We start from the raw sequence: 13,337 nt of genomic DNA, 5'->3' as shown, positions 1-13,337 counted from the left end.
TGCCTTGCATGCATTAGGCCCTGGGTTCGATTCCTCAGCACCACGTATGCAGAAAAAAGCCGGAAGTGATGCTGTGGCTCAAGTAGTAGGACTCTAGCCTTGAGCTGAAGAGTTGAGGGACAGTGCCCAGGCCCAGAGTTCAGCCCCCACGACTGGCCAAAAAAAAAAAAAACCCACTCGTTTTTCTTGCCCATAAGAAAGTTCTTTTGAGTAATAGCCTTTGTGTATGTTATTTTCCAAAATTGGTATTTCCTTATGATTTTTGTTTTTTTAGTGTTACAATATTTTTTCCCCCTCTGTTCTTCTACTCCCAGGACTGTTTGCAACCTTTGAGTATGCAGGCTCTCCCAGCCCAGCCTGAGTCCTTGTGTATTGTGGAAATGGGTGGAACTGAGAAGCAGGATGAGCTGGGTGAAAGAGGTTCTATTGGTTTCCTGTATCTGAACATTGGGCTGCAGGTAAGAGTTCCAGAAGTTCCCATTGTTCCCATTGTATCAGGCCTTCTGTAGATTTCACATACTCCTTTAATTACTAGAATTTTTTGTGTACATAGTTTCAGATAACTGCTTAGGAAAATGAATAGTGTTGCTGTGGATTCATTTCATTACAGCAAAGTAGGTCTGGAAAGAAGTATTTTTACACCTAATAACATTCTTGCCTTAGCCTTGAATCAGACATTTCTCTTAGCAGCTTTTTTTTTTTAGGGAAAATGGTGTTTAAAGACCATAGTTAAAAAGGCTTGGCTCTTCAACTGTGGATCTATTTTAGTTATAAAGAAGATTTTAATGTACATAATTTAAAAAAGTTGTAAGATATATTGTGAAAAGAAGTGTTTTTCACTTAGTAGATGCTTAGTAACTATTTCAGTGAGTGCTCTTCAACTGTGGATCTATTTTAGTTATAAAGAAGATTTTAATGTACACAATTAAAAAAATTTGTAAGATATATTGTGAAAAGAAGTGTTTTTCACTTAGTAGATGCTTAGTAACTATTTCAGTGAGTGAATGAGGGATAGCTATTGCTAGGGTGTTTTTAAAAATTACCAAGTCATTTTCTTTCATAGGTGATAAGTTGCATCTTGAATGTTTCACCTATTCCTTTCCTTTTGGTTAGAATGGTGTGCTGCTGAGAACTGTCCTAGATCCTGTCACTGGGGACTTGTCTGACACCCGCACTAGGTACCTGGGGTCTCGTCCTGTGAAGCTCTTCCGGGTCCGAATGCAAGGCCAGGAGGCAGTAAGTGTTCTAAGGGGGCAGGCAGCACATTTGAATGTAAAATGACACCAGCTTAAAAAAAACAATCCCTTTGTTATATGATGTACTTTAATTCATTAGTCTACAGTTCGTTTGATCATGACTAGTTTGTTGGGTTCACTTAACCTAGACCATTTTAACTGGAAAGTTGTATGGCACTGTCCCATTATTTGACTTTAGGAATATTGGAGTTTTCTTTAGACTGAACAACTATGGCTGGGGCTAAGACTTTCCATCCAGGGCACCACCAGCCATGAGTAAGCCAGCCAAGTTTAGGATATTAGTGTTACTGGGCACTGTGCTAATTCTTAAATGTTACTTTGTTTAATTCTTTGTTTAATACTTTGTTTAATTACAGCTGCCCAGCCTTAGGATAATTAATTCCTATTTTACACATATAGAAACAACTCAGAAAAAAGGGACTGATTAGCTGTGATTTTAGAATTTACTGAGTCATACTGCCTCTTCTCTAGGCTTCTTTTGCCAGTGGTGGCTTCACCTCTCTTCTCTCTTCTTTTTTTGTGTTAGTTGTGGTACCTGAACTCTGGGCCTGGGTGCTGTCCCTCAGCTCTTCAGCTCAAGGCTAGCGCTCTACCACTTGAGCCATAGCACCATTGCCAGATTTTTCTGCTTATGTAGTGCTGTGGAATTGAACTCAGGGATCTCATGCATGGAAGGCAAGCACTCTATCACTGATCCCCTTCCCAGCCTCTTTTATTTTTGGCAGGGGAAGGTGCCTTTCCTGGGGTTTAAACTCAGGGCCTGGGTGTTGTCCCTGAGCTTTTTTTGCTTAAGGCTAGCATCCTACCATTTAAGCTACTACTTCACTTCTGGCTCTTTTTGAGTAGTTTATTGAAAATAAGAATCTCGTGCTTTCCTGCCTAAGCTAGCTTTTAACCATGATCCTCAAATCTCAGCCTCCTGAGTAGCTAGGATTACAGGTGTGAGCCCCACTGGTATCCAACACAATGGCTAGAGTATTCTATGGATTGAAATTTGGGTTTAAATTATTCAGCCAGCTTACTGTGTTTGAGTTTTTTCCATTTACTAGGTGTGTTCTAATCTCTTTAGGTATTGGCCATGTCAAGCCGCTCCTGGTTGAGCTATTCTTACCAATCTCGCTTTCATCTCACACCCCTCTCTTATGAGACCTTGGAGTTTGCATCTGGCTTTGCTTCTGAACAGTGTCCTGAGGGCATTGTGGCCATTTCCACTAACACTCTGAGGTAAGTCCTGGGTTTAGAGCCCTGTAGGAAGCATTTCTGCAGAGTCACAGCCTGTGGTTTTGCTAGTGGTGGATAGATAGTAGAGAGCCAGCTTTTCATGATTAGACTTGTGTGTTGCAATTGGAACCTTCATTTGGCCCAGGCTTTTAAAACCTTAGAGCCAAGTTTCGGTGCTTTTGAGTTTTAGCTTCTATTTAGACTTTCAAAGCCAAGTTTTAATATTTAGCTCAAGAGCAGTCTTGAGAGTTCAGTTTTTAATTTTCCCATTATTTTTATTTATTTTATGTTTAAGCATGGGTGTTGGTGTCAGCACCTATTACTCGAACCAACTGTATTTTTTGGTTGTTTGAACATTTGTGTGTGAATTTTTTTTTCTTTTTTTTTTTTTTTTTTTGGGTCCGGTCATGGGGCCTGAACTCTGGGCCTGGGCGCTGTCCCTCAGCTCTTCAGCTCAAGGCTAGCGCTCTACCACAGTACCACTTCCGGCTTTTTCTGTTTATGTGGTGCTGAGGAATTGAACCCAGGGCCTCATGCTTGCAAGGCATGCACTCTACCAGTGAGCTACCTTCCCAGCCCTGTGTGTGAATTTTTGTGTAGACAAAGATTTTCATTTTCTTTAAGAATGGAACTGATAGGTCATATAGTAATAGCTATGTTTAACTTTTGGAGGGGGCACTATAGTGGGTTTTGAACTCAGAATCTTACACTTAATGTTAGGCAGGGCTCTATCATTTTATCACTTTACTTATTTTTCACATAGGGCTTCATGTTTCAGCTTGGGGCTAATCTTAAATTTGAATCTTTTCCTTTGGCCTCTTACATAGCTAGGACCTCAGGCAAACACCACCATTCTTGGCTTTTTTTCTTTTCTTTTTGTCGTGGTGCTTAAACTCAGATCTTGGGGGAGTTTCTGAGCTTTTTTGCTCAAGGCTAGTGCTCTGCCACTCTGAGCCACAGCACCGCTTTGGTTTTCTGGGGATTAATTGGAGATGAGAATCTTATGGACCTTCCTGTCCAGTCTGGCTATGAACTACTGTCCTTAGATCTCAGCCTCCTGAGAACCTCCTGAGTAGCTACGATTACAGGCATGAGCCAGCTGGTACCTGGTTCATGCCTTGCTTATTGGTTGAGATGGGAGTCTCACTGACTTTCTGCCCAGCCTGTCGTCAGACTGTGATCATTTCAACTTATCTCTTGAATAACTGGGATTATAAGTGTGAATCCTTGTGCTTGGCTTTATATTTAATTTTGGAGGAATTACAGACTATATTTCAAAGTGATTATATCGTTTTACACTCCTACTAGCCAAAATAGGAGGATCTCATTTTTTTCACATTCTCACAAGTGGCTTTGATTTTAGAGATTTTATTGGATATGAAGCGCTATCTCACAGTTTAGATAAGCATTTCTCAAATGGATGATATTGAGTATATTTTCTTGTGTTTATTGGCCATTCTTGGATCTGTTGTCCATTTCTTTTATTACTGAGTTATTTGTGTTAGTTTTGCATTACCAAAATAAAATACTTGAGATAATTAACTTAGAAAAGATTTTTATTAGCGCATAGTTTTGATGCTAGTTCATGATAGGTGACGTAATTGCTTTTGGCCAGCGGTAAGGTAGGATCTTTTAGTAGGATTGTGTAGCACAGCAAAACTGTTGGTTTATATCATGAGTCAGGGAACAGAGGAGAAATGAAGTCAAATCCCATAGTACCCTTTTGAGGGCACACCCCCAATGACCTCATGATCGCTCACTAGGCCTTACCTCTTGCAGATTTTACCACCTTCCACTCTGTTTCATGTAACACAATCGGTACATATGCCTCAGGTTGGCACATTGTCTTTGAAGTTAGAAATTTCATAATGTATGTTTCACTGGTAAATCTACCAGAATTTCTGTGGACAGTGGTATATGTTGCTGAAGGGGAAGGACCTTCTGGATCCCCTAGTCTCCTGTATACCTTAGAAGGCTTTTGTGTCATGTTGATACCAACACTAGATCTGTAGGGACTGTGATTGCTGTGACTGCTCATGGTACATCTCACCAGTATCTAGGACCTGAGCTAGTAACCTATTAACCCATGTGCCTTTGTCACAGGATTTTGGCATTGGAGAAGCTAGGTGCTGTCTTCAATCAAGTAGCCTTCCCGTTGCAGTACACACCCAGGAAATTTGTCATCCATCCTGAAAGTAACAACCTTATAATCATTGAGACAGACCACAATGCCTATACTGAGGCCACAAAAGCTCAGAGAAAGCAGCAGATGGCAGAGGTAAGTCTTAAAAAGGGATACAGTTGAAGCATGTGCATATAAACTTGTATAGAAAAGTTAAACCTCCACAATGGTTGATTGTATTTTCCCCTTGGGCAGTAATGAGGTTTGAATTCAGGTTCTCATGCTTGCACACACTCCACTGATAAGCCATCCCTCCAGCCCTTTTTACCCTGATCTAAAAAGACTTGAAGCCTGGCCTATATTCTGCCTTGTAATTTTTTTTGGGTGGTGGGGGTTAGTTGTGGGGCTTGAACACAAGGCCTGGGAGCTGTCCCTGAGCTTTTGTGCTCAGGTTAGAGCACTCTACCACTTTGAGACACAGCTCTACTTCTTATTTTCTGGTGGTTGAAGGTAAGAATTTCATGGACTTTTCTGTCTGGGCTGACTTTGAACCAGGGTCCTCAGATCTCAGCCTCCTGAATAGCTAGGATTACAGGTGTAAGCCACCAGTGCGTGGGGATTTAGCTTAATAGTAAGAGCATTTAGCACTGTAAAAAGAAAACAAAAACTTCCATTCAAGCTCATTTGACATTCTTTAAGCAGAGTCTTTTGCCAAAGACCTTGGTTTTCTTCTGACCCAGGATTATATGTTGCCTGGATTTGAGCTCCAGAGTAGCTTTTAAATTTTCCATAATAGCAGCTCTTCCAGAAACCACTTCCCAGCAAAAGTCAAAAGGCCCATTGGGCACTGGTGGCTTGGGCCTGTAATCCTAGCTACTCAGGAGGTTAAGATTAGAGGATTGTGGTTCAAAGCCAGCTTAGGTAGGAAAGTCCATAAGGCTCTTATCTCCAATTAACCACCAGAAAACTGGAAGTGGAGCGTGGCTCAAAGTGGTAGACTGCTAGCCTTGAACAAAAGAGCTCAGGGATAGTTTGCCCAGATCCTGAGTTCAAGCCCTATAGCTAACACACACACACACACACACACACACACGCACGCGCGTGTGCGCGTCAAAAAGCCACAACTTTGCAGAACCATGTGCAGCCTGAGATGAGAAAGTCATCTTAGCAGGGTATATCAGGTATTTTGGGTAGAAAAAAATGAGATTTTTATTTTCATATTTCTTAGATTACTAGTTCCAATGTTTGCTGTAGTTAATATTCTTTTGGCATTTTCTCTTCAAATGTATCTATCAATATCTGGTTTTTCTGCTAGTGTTTCCTTCCTCCCCATGTCTTACACCTCTCCCTTGAGTCTTTACTTTGGGGAATCCTGATGTTACTTTTTTTTTTTTTGGTGTCAGTTTTAGAGCTTGAACTCAGGGCCTGGGCACTGTCCCTGAGCTTTGCTCAAGGCTAATGCTCTACACTTTAGCCACAGCTCCAGTGGTTAATTGGAGGTAAGAGTTTTATAGACTTTGCAGCCTGGGCTAGCTTTAAACCATGATCTTCAGATCTCAGTCTCCTGTGTAGCTAGGATTATAAGCTTTGACCCACCAGTACCTGGCTAGACTTTGCTACTTGTCTGCTTCTTCTCTGAATGCTGGTTCTTCTTGCTCTTTGATTATAGGAAATGGTGGAAGCAGCAGGGGAAGATGAGCGGGAGCTGGCTGCAGAGATGGCAGCAGCATTTCTCAATGAAAACCTTCCTGAATCCATTTTTGGAGCTCCCAAGGCTGGCAATGGGCAGTGGGCCTCTGTGATCCGAGTGATGAATCCTATTCAGGGAAACACACTGGACCTTGTTCAGCTGGAGCAAAATGAGGCTGCTTTTAGGTAAGGACCCCAGGACAATCCAAGGTTTGGCACATGGAAATGAGTTCTTTGAGTTTTGACTAATACCTGGCTCTTCCTTTTTCTGTTTGTAGTGTGGCTGTGTGCAGGTTCTCCAACACTGGTGAAGACTGGTATGTGCTGGTGGGCGTGGCCAAGGACCTGATTCTGAATCCTCGATCTGTGGCAGGGGGCTTTGTATATACATACAAGCTTGTGAACAATGGGGAAAAACTAGAGTTTTTGCATAAGGTAGGAACCAGATAATGACTCCTGCATTTAATTTATGGGTTAGGGTTTTAGAGTACTAAATAGCTTATTGATTTCAAGCCATCTCGGGCTAGCACATATTCCATGTGCTAGCTTGTGGTACTCTAGTGCTTGAGTCCCAAAGAAGATAAACCCTAAATCAGTCCCTTGTTTACTGTCTTACTTAAATTGGCAGTAATTCAGGACCAGAATTCAGTAACTTTGAAAATTAAATATTCTCAACTGGGTACCTGTGGCTCATGCCTCTAATCCTAGCTACTAGGAGGCTGAGATCTGAGGATCGTAGTTTGACGCCAGCCTGGACAGGAAGTCCATGAGAATCTTATCTCTAGTAAATTACTCAGAAAAAGCCAAAAGTGGAATTGAAGTTCTAGTGGTAGAGTGTTAGCCCAGGGACAGTGCCCCAACCCTGAATTCAAGCCCCAGGACCAGCAAAATAATAATATACTCTAATAAAGATAACGTATTTACAGGTATATTGTACAATGTATAGCAGGTATACTAGATTTTTATTTTCACATTTCTCAGATTACTAGTAGCAGTGTTTGCTGCAGTTCATGTTCTTTTGTCATTTTTTCTTCAGATGTAACTATCAGTGTCTAATTTTTCTGCAAGTGCTTCCTTCCTCCCCATGCTAACTATTAAATTTTGTTACTTATATTAGAATAATTCATATTCTCTCCTTCATACTAATAGTATATAGTAAAGCTTCAGCCTTACCATAGAAGGAATGAATTCTAGGAAATGATTACTTCAGAGACCTGTCTTTATTTTAAACTCATTTCAACTGCTGAAAGTGTAATTTATTTCTCTGATTAGCAGAGGAAGGTCACTTGCTCTGTCTTTTTGACAAGAGCCTGTAGAAACAGGCAGTTCTGGGCTGAGGGGGTGGGATTAGCATGTAAGTCCTGATAGCTGTATGACCTGCTTTTCCTCTCACAGACGCCAGTGGAGGAAGTCCCTGCTGCCATTGCCCCATTCCAGGGAAGGGTGTTGATTGGTGTGGGAAAGCTTTTGAGAGTCTATGACCTGGGGAAGAAGAAGTTACTCCGAAAGTGTGAGAATAAGGTAAATGTGCTGGTGTGGGTGCTAGGATCTACCTAAGGAGGAAGAAAGGAGCTTTTCCAGTAATTAAATTCCAAGATAACATTATCTTTTTTTAATCCCCTAGCATATTGCTAACTACATATCTGGGATCCAGACTATTGGACACAGGGTAATTGTATCTGACGTCCAAGAAAGTTTTATCTGGGTTCGCTACAAGCGTAATGAAAACCAGCTCATCATCTTTGCTGATGACACCTACCCCCGATGGGTCACTACAGCTAGTCTCCTTGACTATGACACTGTGGCTGGGGCAGACAAGTTTGGCAACATTTGTGTGGTGAGTTGATGTTGTCTTCTTGGGGTAACAGTGATGTGTGGGAAAGCTGGCTTGGTTTGTGGTGGTGGTACAGTCAGGAATCCCTGATAATGGTCTGTAATATGTGAAGTTAAAATGAATATGAAATTTAATGCTACAAAGAATAACTTCTTCATTTTTCAAGCTTTCCTACCAGTCATCTGGATACCTTCCTCTCCCTTCTCTGCTTTCCCAATAATAATGATGGGTATCTTTTTCTTGTCTGTGTTGTATGGTGGTTTTGCTCTGGGCAGTGCTAGCTCTTGACTGTGACTTGGTTCTCTTGGGTTTGTTGATCCTTAGACATCTATTCCCAAAGCAGATGCAAGTGACCTGGCAAGCCTTTTGTCTGTGTATTAGCCCTTGGTTTGCTTGCAAGATCTGGGGCAAGTTTTGATTGGTGATCCAGGACCCATTGGTGTGGTTTGTTTCACTTTCTTTTAGGTAAGGCTCCCCCCTAATACCAATGATGAAGTAGACGAGGATCCCACAGGAAACAAAGCCCTGTGGGACCGGGGCTTGCTCAATGGTGCCTCACAGAAGGTAAGATTACAGAGAGGATCCAAGGGAAAGGCATGCTTAGTACCATCCTTGTTGCTTTCACTGAAGAAACAGTGTTTAATAGATTACCCATATGTATATGAGTGCACTGTGGCCAACCCTCTAACAGGCATGTAGCACCACACTCCGATAAAAAGGTTTCTGGATGGTAATTGTCTACCAGAAACGATCTTATCTCAAGGATTTTTTGAGATGTTAGATTTTCAAGTAAAAATTGAAGGAATTTATTTATTTATTTATTTTTGTCGGTCATGGGGCTTGAACTTTGGGCTTAGGCGCTATCCCTGTGCTCTTCATCTCAAAGCGAGCACTTTACTGCTTGAGCCACAGCACCTCTTGGGGTTTTCTGATGGTTAATTGGAGATTAACCAAAAGTCTCACGGACTTTTCTGCCTGGGCTGGCCTTGAACCGTGATCCTCAGATCTCAGCCTCCTCAGAAGCTAGAATTATAGGTGTGAGCCACCGATGCCCAGCTGAAGGAATTTTAAAGCACCTTGAGACTATAATTTTTATTTTTGCGCTGGTCCTGCGACTTGAACTCAGCTTAGGCACTGTCCCTTAGGTGTTTTGCTCAAAGCTAGCACTCTTAACACTTGAGCCACAGCTCTACTTCTTGCTTTGCGGCCGAGGGGGCGGGCAGTGAAATGGAGATGAGAGTCTCATGGACTTTTCTGTCTGGGCTGGCTTTGAACCATGATCTTCAGATCTCAGCCTCCTGAATAGCTAAGCTAGGATTGTAGGTGTAAAGTGTGAGCCACTGGTGCTCTGTTTTTTGTTTTTGTTTTAAATGGTGAGCCTGGGTGTGGTGGCACATATCTATAATTAATTTCAGTGACTCAGGATGGTGGAGGTCAGGATTGTGGTTTGAACCTGACCTGGGAAAAATGCAAGACCCTATGTTTTGGGGGTTGGGGGTAAATACCTGAAAACAAAAGGACTGGGGCATGACCTGAGGGTTAGAGCACTTGCCTCCCTTCCCAGGGAAAAAAGTATGGTGAAATGTACACGAAGGCATTGCTTGATCTTGGAAATCCAATCCACATTCTGGAGGGCATAAATAGTTACAGTTACAGTCTCTTTTCACTTTGCAGGCAGAGGTGATTATGAACTACCATGTTGGGGAGACCGTGCTATCACTACAGAAGACCACGTTGATCCCAGGAGGCTCAGAATCACTTGTTTATACCACCTTGTCAGGCGGAATTGGGATCCTCGTCCCATTCACATCCCATGAGGTGAGAGTACCCACATGTCTCTGGCCTTGCTTGGCCTTCCTAGGGTTCTTAGTGCTGAATATGCCTTAGAAGGCATTTGTCCTTAATTGTAATTAGGAATGCTGTAGACTTTTGAAAATGACCGTTGTTTTAGGGGAAGCTGGGTGCCAGTGGCTTATACCTGTAATCCCTAGCTACTCATGAGGCAGAAATCTGAGGATTTTAGTTCAAAGCCAGCCTGGACAGGAAAAGCTGACTCTTATCACCAACTAACCATCAAAAAGCCAGAAGTGGAGCTGTGGCTCAAGTGGTAGAGTTCTAGCCTTAAGCAAAAAAGCTCAGGCCCAGGCCCTGAGTTCAAGCCCTAGGACTGGTGCACATTCTCGCTTTCTCTCTTCCCATCCTCCCTCCCTCCTTTTCCCTCTCTCTCCCCCTTTCTCCCTACTCTCTTCCCTTGGGGAGAAAGGAATCCTGAATTTTTTTTCCCCTTGAGAAAGGTCATTCATTTGATGCTGTACCAGTTCTGGCCCAAAGCCCAAGAACAGAATTCCACGGACTAGGAATAACAAGATGATGTCCTTTGGGATATCAATTTTAGGATTGGTTAAGTGGTTTGTTACATTCCATGAGCAATCTGTGATCAGGAATCTGACCTCATAGGCAACTCTGCAAATAACGTTCTCTTGAACTATATATAATATAGTAAGGTCTTTTATTAGCCATCCTGTTGTTGTAGAAAAAACTTTGACCATCAGACAAGTGACTATTTACCATCTGTTTGCATGGTAAATCAATTGTTTGGAGCTGCACACAGTGGCACATACCATGATCCTGATACTCAGGCTGAGACAAGAGGATTGAGAGTTCAAGGACGGTCCAGCCTTCATAGAAAGACCACCACCACCACTACACACACACACACACACAACACACAGGATCAGTGGCTATCTTGAAATAATTTACTAGCAAGTTGGAATCACTTTTTACTCAGAGGCACATTGTTTCTTCCACAGGACCATGACTTCTTTCAACATGTAGAAATGCACCTTCGGTCTGAGCATCCTCCTCTCTGTGGGCGAGACCACCTCAGCTTTCGTTCCTATTACTTCCCTGTTAAGGTAAATTGGGGAATCTGTATTGAAAGGAGAATCGTCTGCCTACTGCTCACCAGGCTTGTTCTCTAGGGGGACCCTATGTCTTAGAAGTCAGAACAATTCTAACTAGACATAGTAAGTAGCCCATCCTGGCACTTAGGAAGCTACATAGTAAGACTCCATCTAAAAAACTCAAAAGTCTAAGACGGGAGGTGTGGCTTAAGGGGTAGAATGTCTGCCTACCAAGCATGAGTCCTGAGTTCAAACCCCAGTATTACCAATAACCTAGGGTGTCCCACGCTGGGGTGTAGTCACTGTCTCTGGTAAGAGCACTTGCCTAGCAAGTAAAAACCTCACCAAAAAGAAAAAAGAAAAGTATGAATAATCCTGAGCAAATGACCATCAAGATTGATGGAGGCTGTGCTGGGGACATATGATTTATGTGGCTAATGATAGATATTCCCAAAGAGAAGGCTGTAACAAAGTTTATACTAGTTCTGCAAGTCTGAACTCCACCTGCCTGTGTTAACTTGGAATATACTTCACAAGTGGAGTCAGGTTTGTGAAGGAACAGTAGCCACCCTTCCCTGCCAAATGTTGCTTTAGCTGCATCCTTTTCTTTGCCTATCTAATGTAGTTTGACTTTTCTTTTTCAGAATGTGATTGATGGAGACCTCTGTGAGCAGTTCAACTCCATGGAGCCTAATAAGCAAAAGAATGTGTCTGAAGAATTGGACCGAACCCCTCCAGAAGTATCCAAGAAACTTGAGGATATCCGGACCCGCTATGCTTTCTGAGCCTTCCTTTACCTATGGGACTTCCCAAAGGTTCTGGTTTATTTTTCCCACCATTATCACCACCTGATTTCTGCCACATAACAGGAGAAAGGTGACTAGATAATTAAGACTGCAATATTAAAGCCAATAGCTCCCCCCACTCTTCCTCTGAGTGACTGCTTCCCCCAAAACTGGCACTGAGGTGTGCTCATTTCTCTCTGCCTACTACATAATACATTGCCACAGGCTCTAGTGTAGAACATGCTATCCCTGCATTTGTATCTGTGGCTCTTGTCTACTTTTGTATACACCCTTAAATTTTAACTGGTTTTTTCTGTAAATAAAGTTTTGTACAATGTTACTTTGTGGGAGGTAGGGAGGCAAGCTATAGAGGGGCCAGGTTGGATGCAGTGTGAATCTTGATTTCTGCCATTCTTAACCTACCCAAAAATACAAATAGTTTTTAAGGTGATCGAGGCTGTGTGTCTTTTCTGGAGATGAGGATTAAAGTGAGAGTTTTGAGCCTGGATTGGAAGAATGTGTCTGTTCCTTCATTCCAGGTATCTACTTGGCCATGTGACACCCTGTGTCCTTCTGGCTCCATGGTGGTTTCTCTGACTTCCTTGTTTTTTTGTTGTGCAGATGAAATTTAGGTTTAATAACCATGTAGATATCCACCCCTCTTTCCATTGGATTGAGGAAAGTTCCCCCAGCCCAGCCCAGCTTGTTTCTACTCTGAAATCTTGAAATGTTCCTATTTCTTTCACAGCTCCTGTAACTACTAGGAGGGATCTGTAAGCACAAAAAAAAAAACCCAGATACTAGCCTTCCCTTGGTTGCAGTCCATGTATGTATACCCTGTTGAGAAGACACATTGTAACCAGGGGGCCAAGAGTGTATATGGGGGGCTGTTTATAAGCATACATTTGGGTAGGTTACAGATGGTCTTGGGATATAAGGAAGGAACACTGTGCCTGTTGACCAGTAGTGGCCCCAATTCAGAAATATTCCAGCCCACGCCTGGAAATTTGTCCTGCCTAGCTTGTGTGGGAAGCCTTGACCTTCCAGGCATTCCTTCAACACATTTGAACTTAGAGAAGAAGACAAAACAACTAAGCTCACTCAGTCCACTGCATCTACTCAAGCTACCTAAACTGAGCAAGTTCTCTGCAGCTAGCACCGGTGTAAGAATCAGGTGATGAGATAAACCTTCGACTGCAGCCCACCATCCAGCAACGAGAGGAGAGCATTATACACCATTCTATTGGAATTAAGTATCTATATTGGCTCTAGATCACAATAGACCCAGTAGATTTTGCTAGGAATTGAGTCCCTGTGTAACATTTTCCCTCAATGAGTTCATGAATTTGCATAGGAGTCAGTACAATTGAATTGCATTTGGGAAACCTCATTTCAAGGCTCATTTTTTCCTGAGGCTCTAAATCCATTGTATCAAAATGTGTGATGCTTACAAACAGCCCAGTTGAGTAATGGCTCTTTGTTCCTGGCTTCCTTCCTTCCATCTTTAACAGGTGTGCTCTTCCTATA

General features: G+C 42.4%; 1 protein-coding gene across 1 annotated transcript in view; it reads left to right on the top strand.

The window, feature by feature from the left end:
• Sf3b3 (splicing factor 3b, subunit 3, 130kDa) overlaps positions 1-12,316 on the top strand; it is a 40,851-nt gene extending 28,535 nt beyond the window's left edge. The window contains exons 15-26 of the mRNA XM_013012868.1: positions 315-458; positions 1,114-1,236; positions 2,326-2,480; positions 4,581-4,755; positions 6,269-6,474; positions 6,567-6,723; positions 7,684-7,809; positions 7,913-8,125; positions 8,588-8,686; positions 9,797-9,940; positions 10,933-11,037; positions 11,670-12,316. Of these exons, the coding sequence (XP_012868322.1) occupies positions 315-458; positions 1,114-1,236; positions 2,326-2,480; positions 4,581-4,755; positions 6,269-6,474; positions 6,567-6,723; positions 7,684-7,809; positions 7,913-8,125; positions 8,588-8,686; positions 9,797-9,940; positions 10,933-11,037; positions 11,670-11,810 (1,788 nt within the window). The 3' untranslated portion in view covers positions 11,811-12,316. The remainder of the gene's footprint in view (positions 1-314; positions 459-1,113; positions 1,237-2,325; positions 2,481-4,580; positions 4,756-6,268; positions 6,475-6,566; positions 6,724-7,683; positions 7,810-7,912; positions 8,126-8,587; positions 8,687-9,796; positions 9,941-10,932; positions 11,038-11,669) is intronic.
• The last annotated feature ends 1,021 nt before the right edge of the window (positions 12,317-13,337 follow it).

Source organism: Dipodomys ordii, unplaced genomic scaffold (assembly GCF_000151885.1).
Source record: "Dipodomys ordii isolate 6190 unplaced genomic scaffold, Dord_2.0 Scaffold18, whole genome shotgun sequence".
NCBI classification, from domain to species: Eukaryota; Metazoa; Chordata; class Mammalia; order Rodentia; family Heteromyidae; genus Dipodomys; species Dipodomys ordii.
The sequence above is the reverse complement of the archived record's forward strand: the minus strand, read 5'-3'. Positions and strand labels throughout refer to the sequence as shown.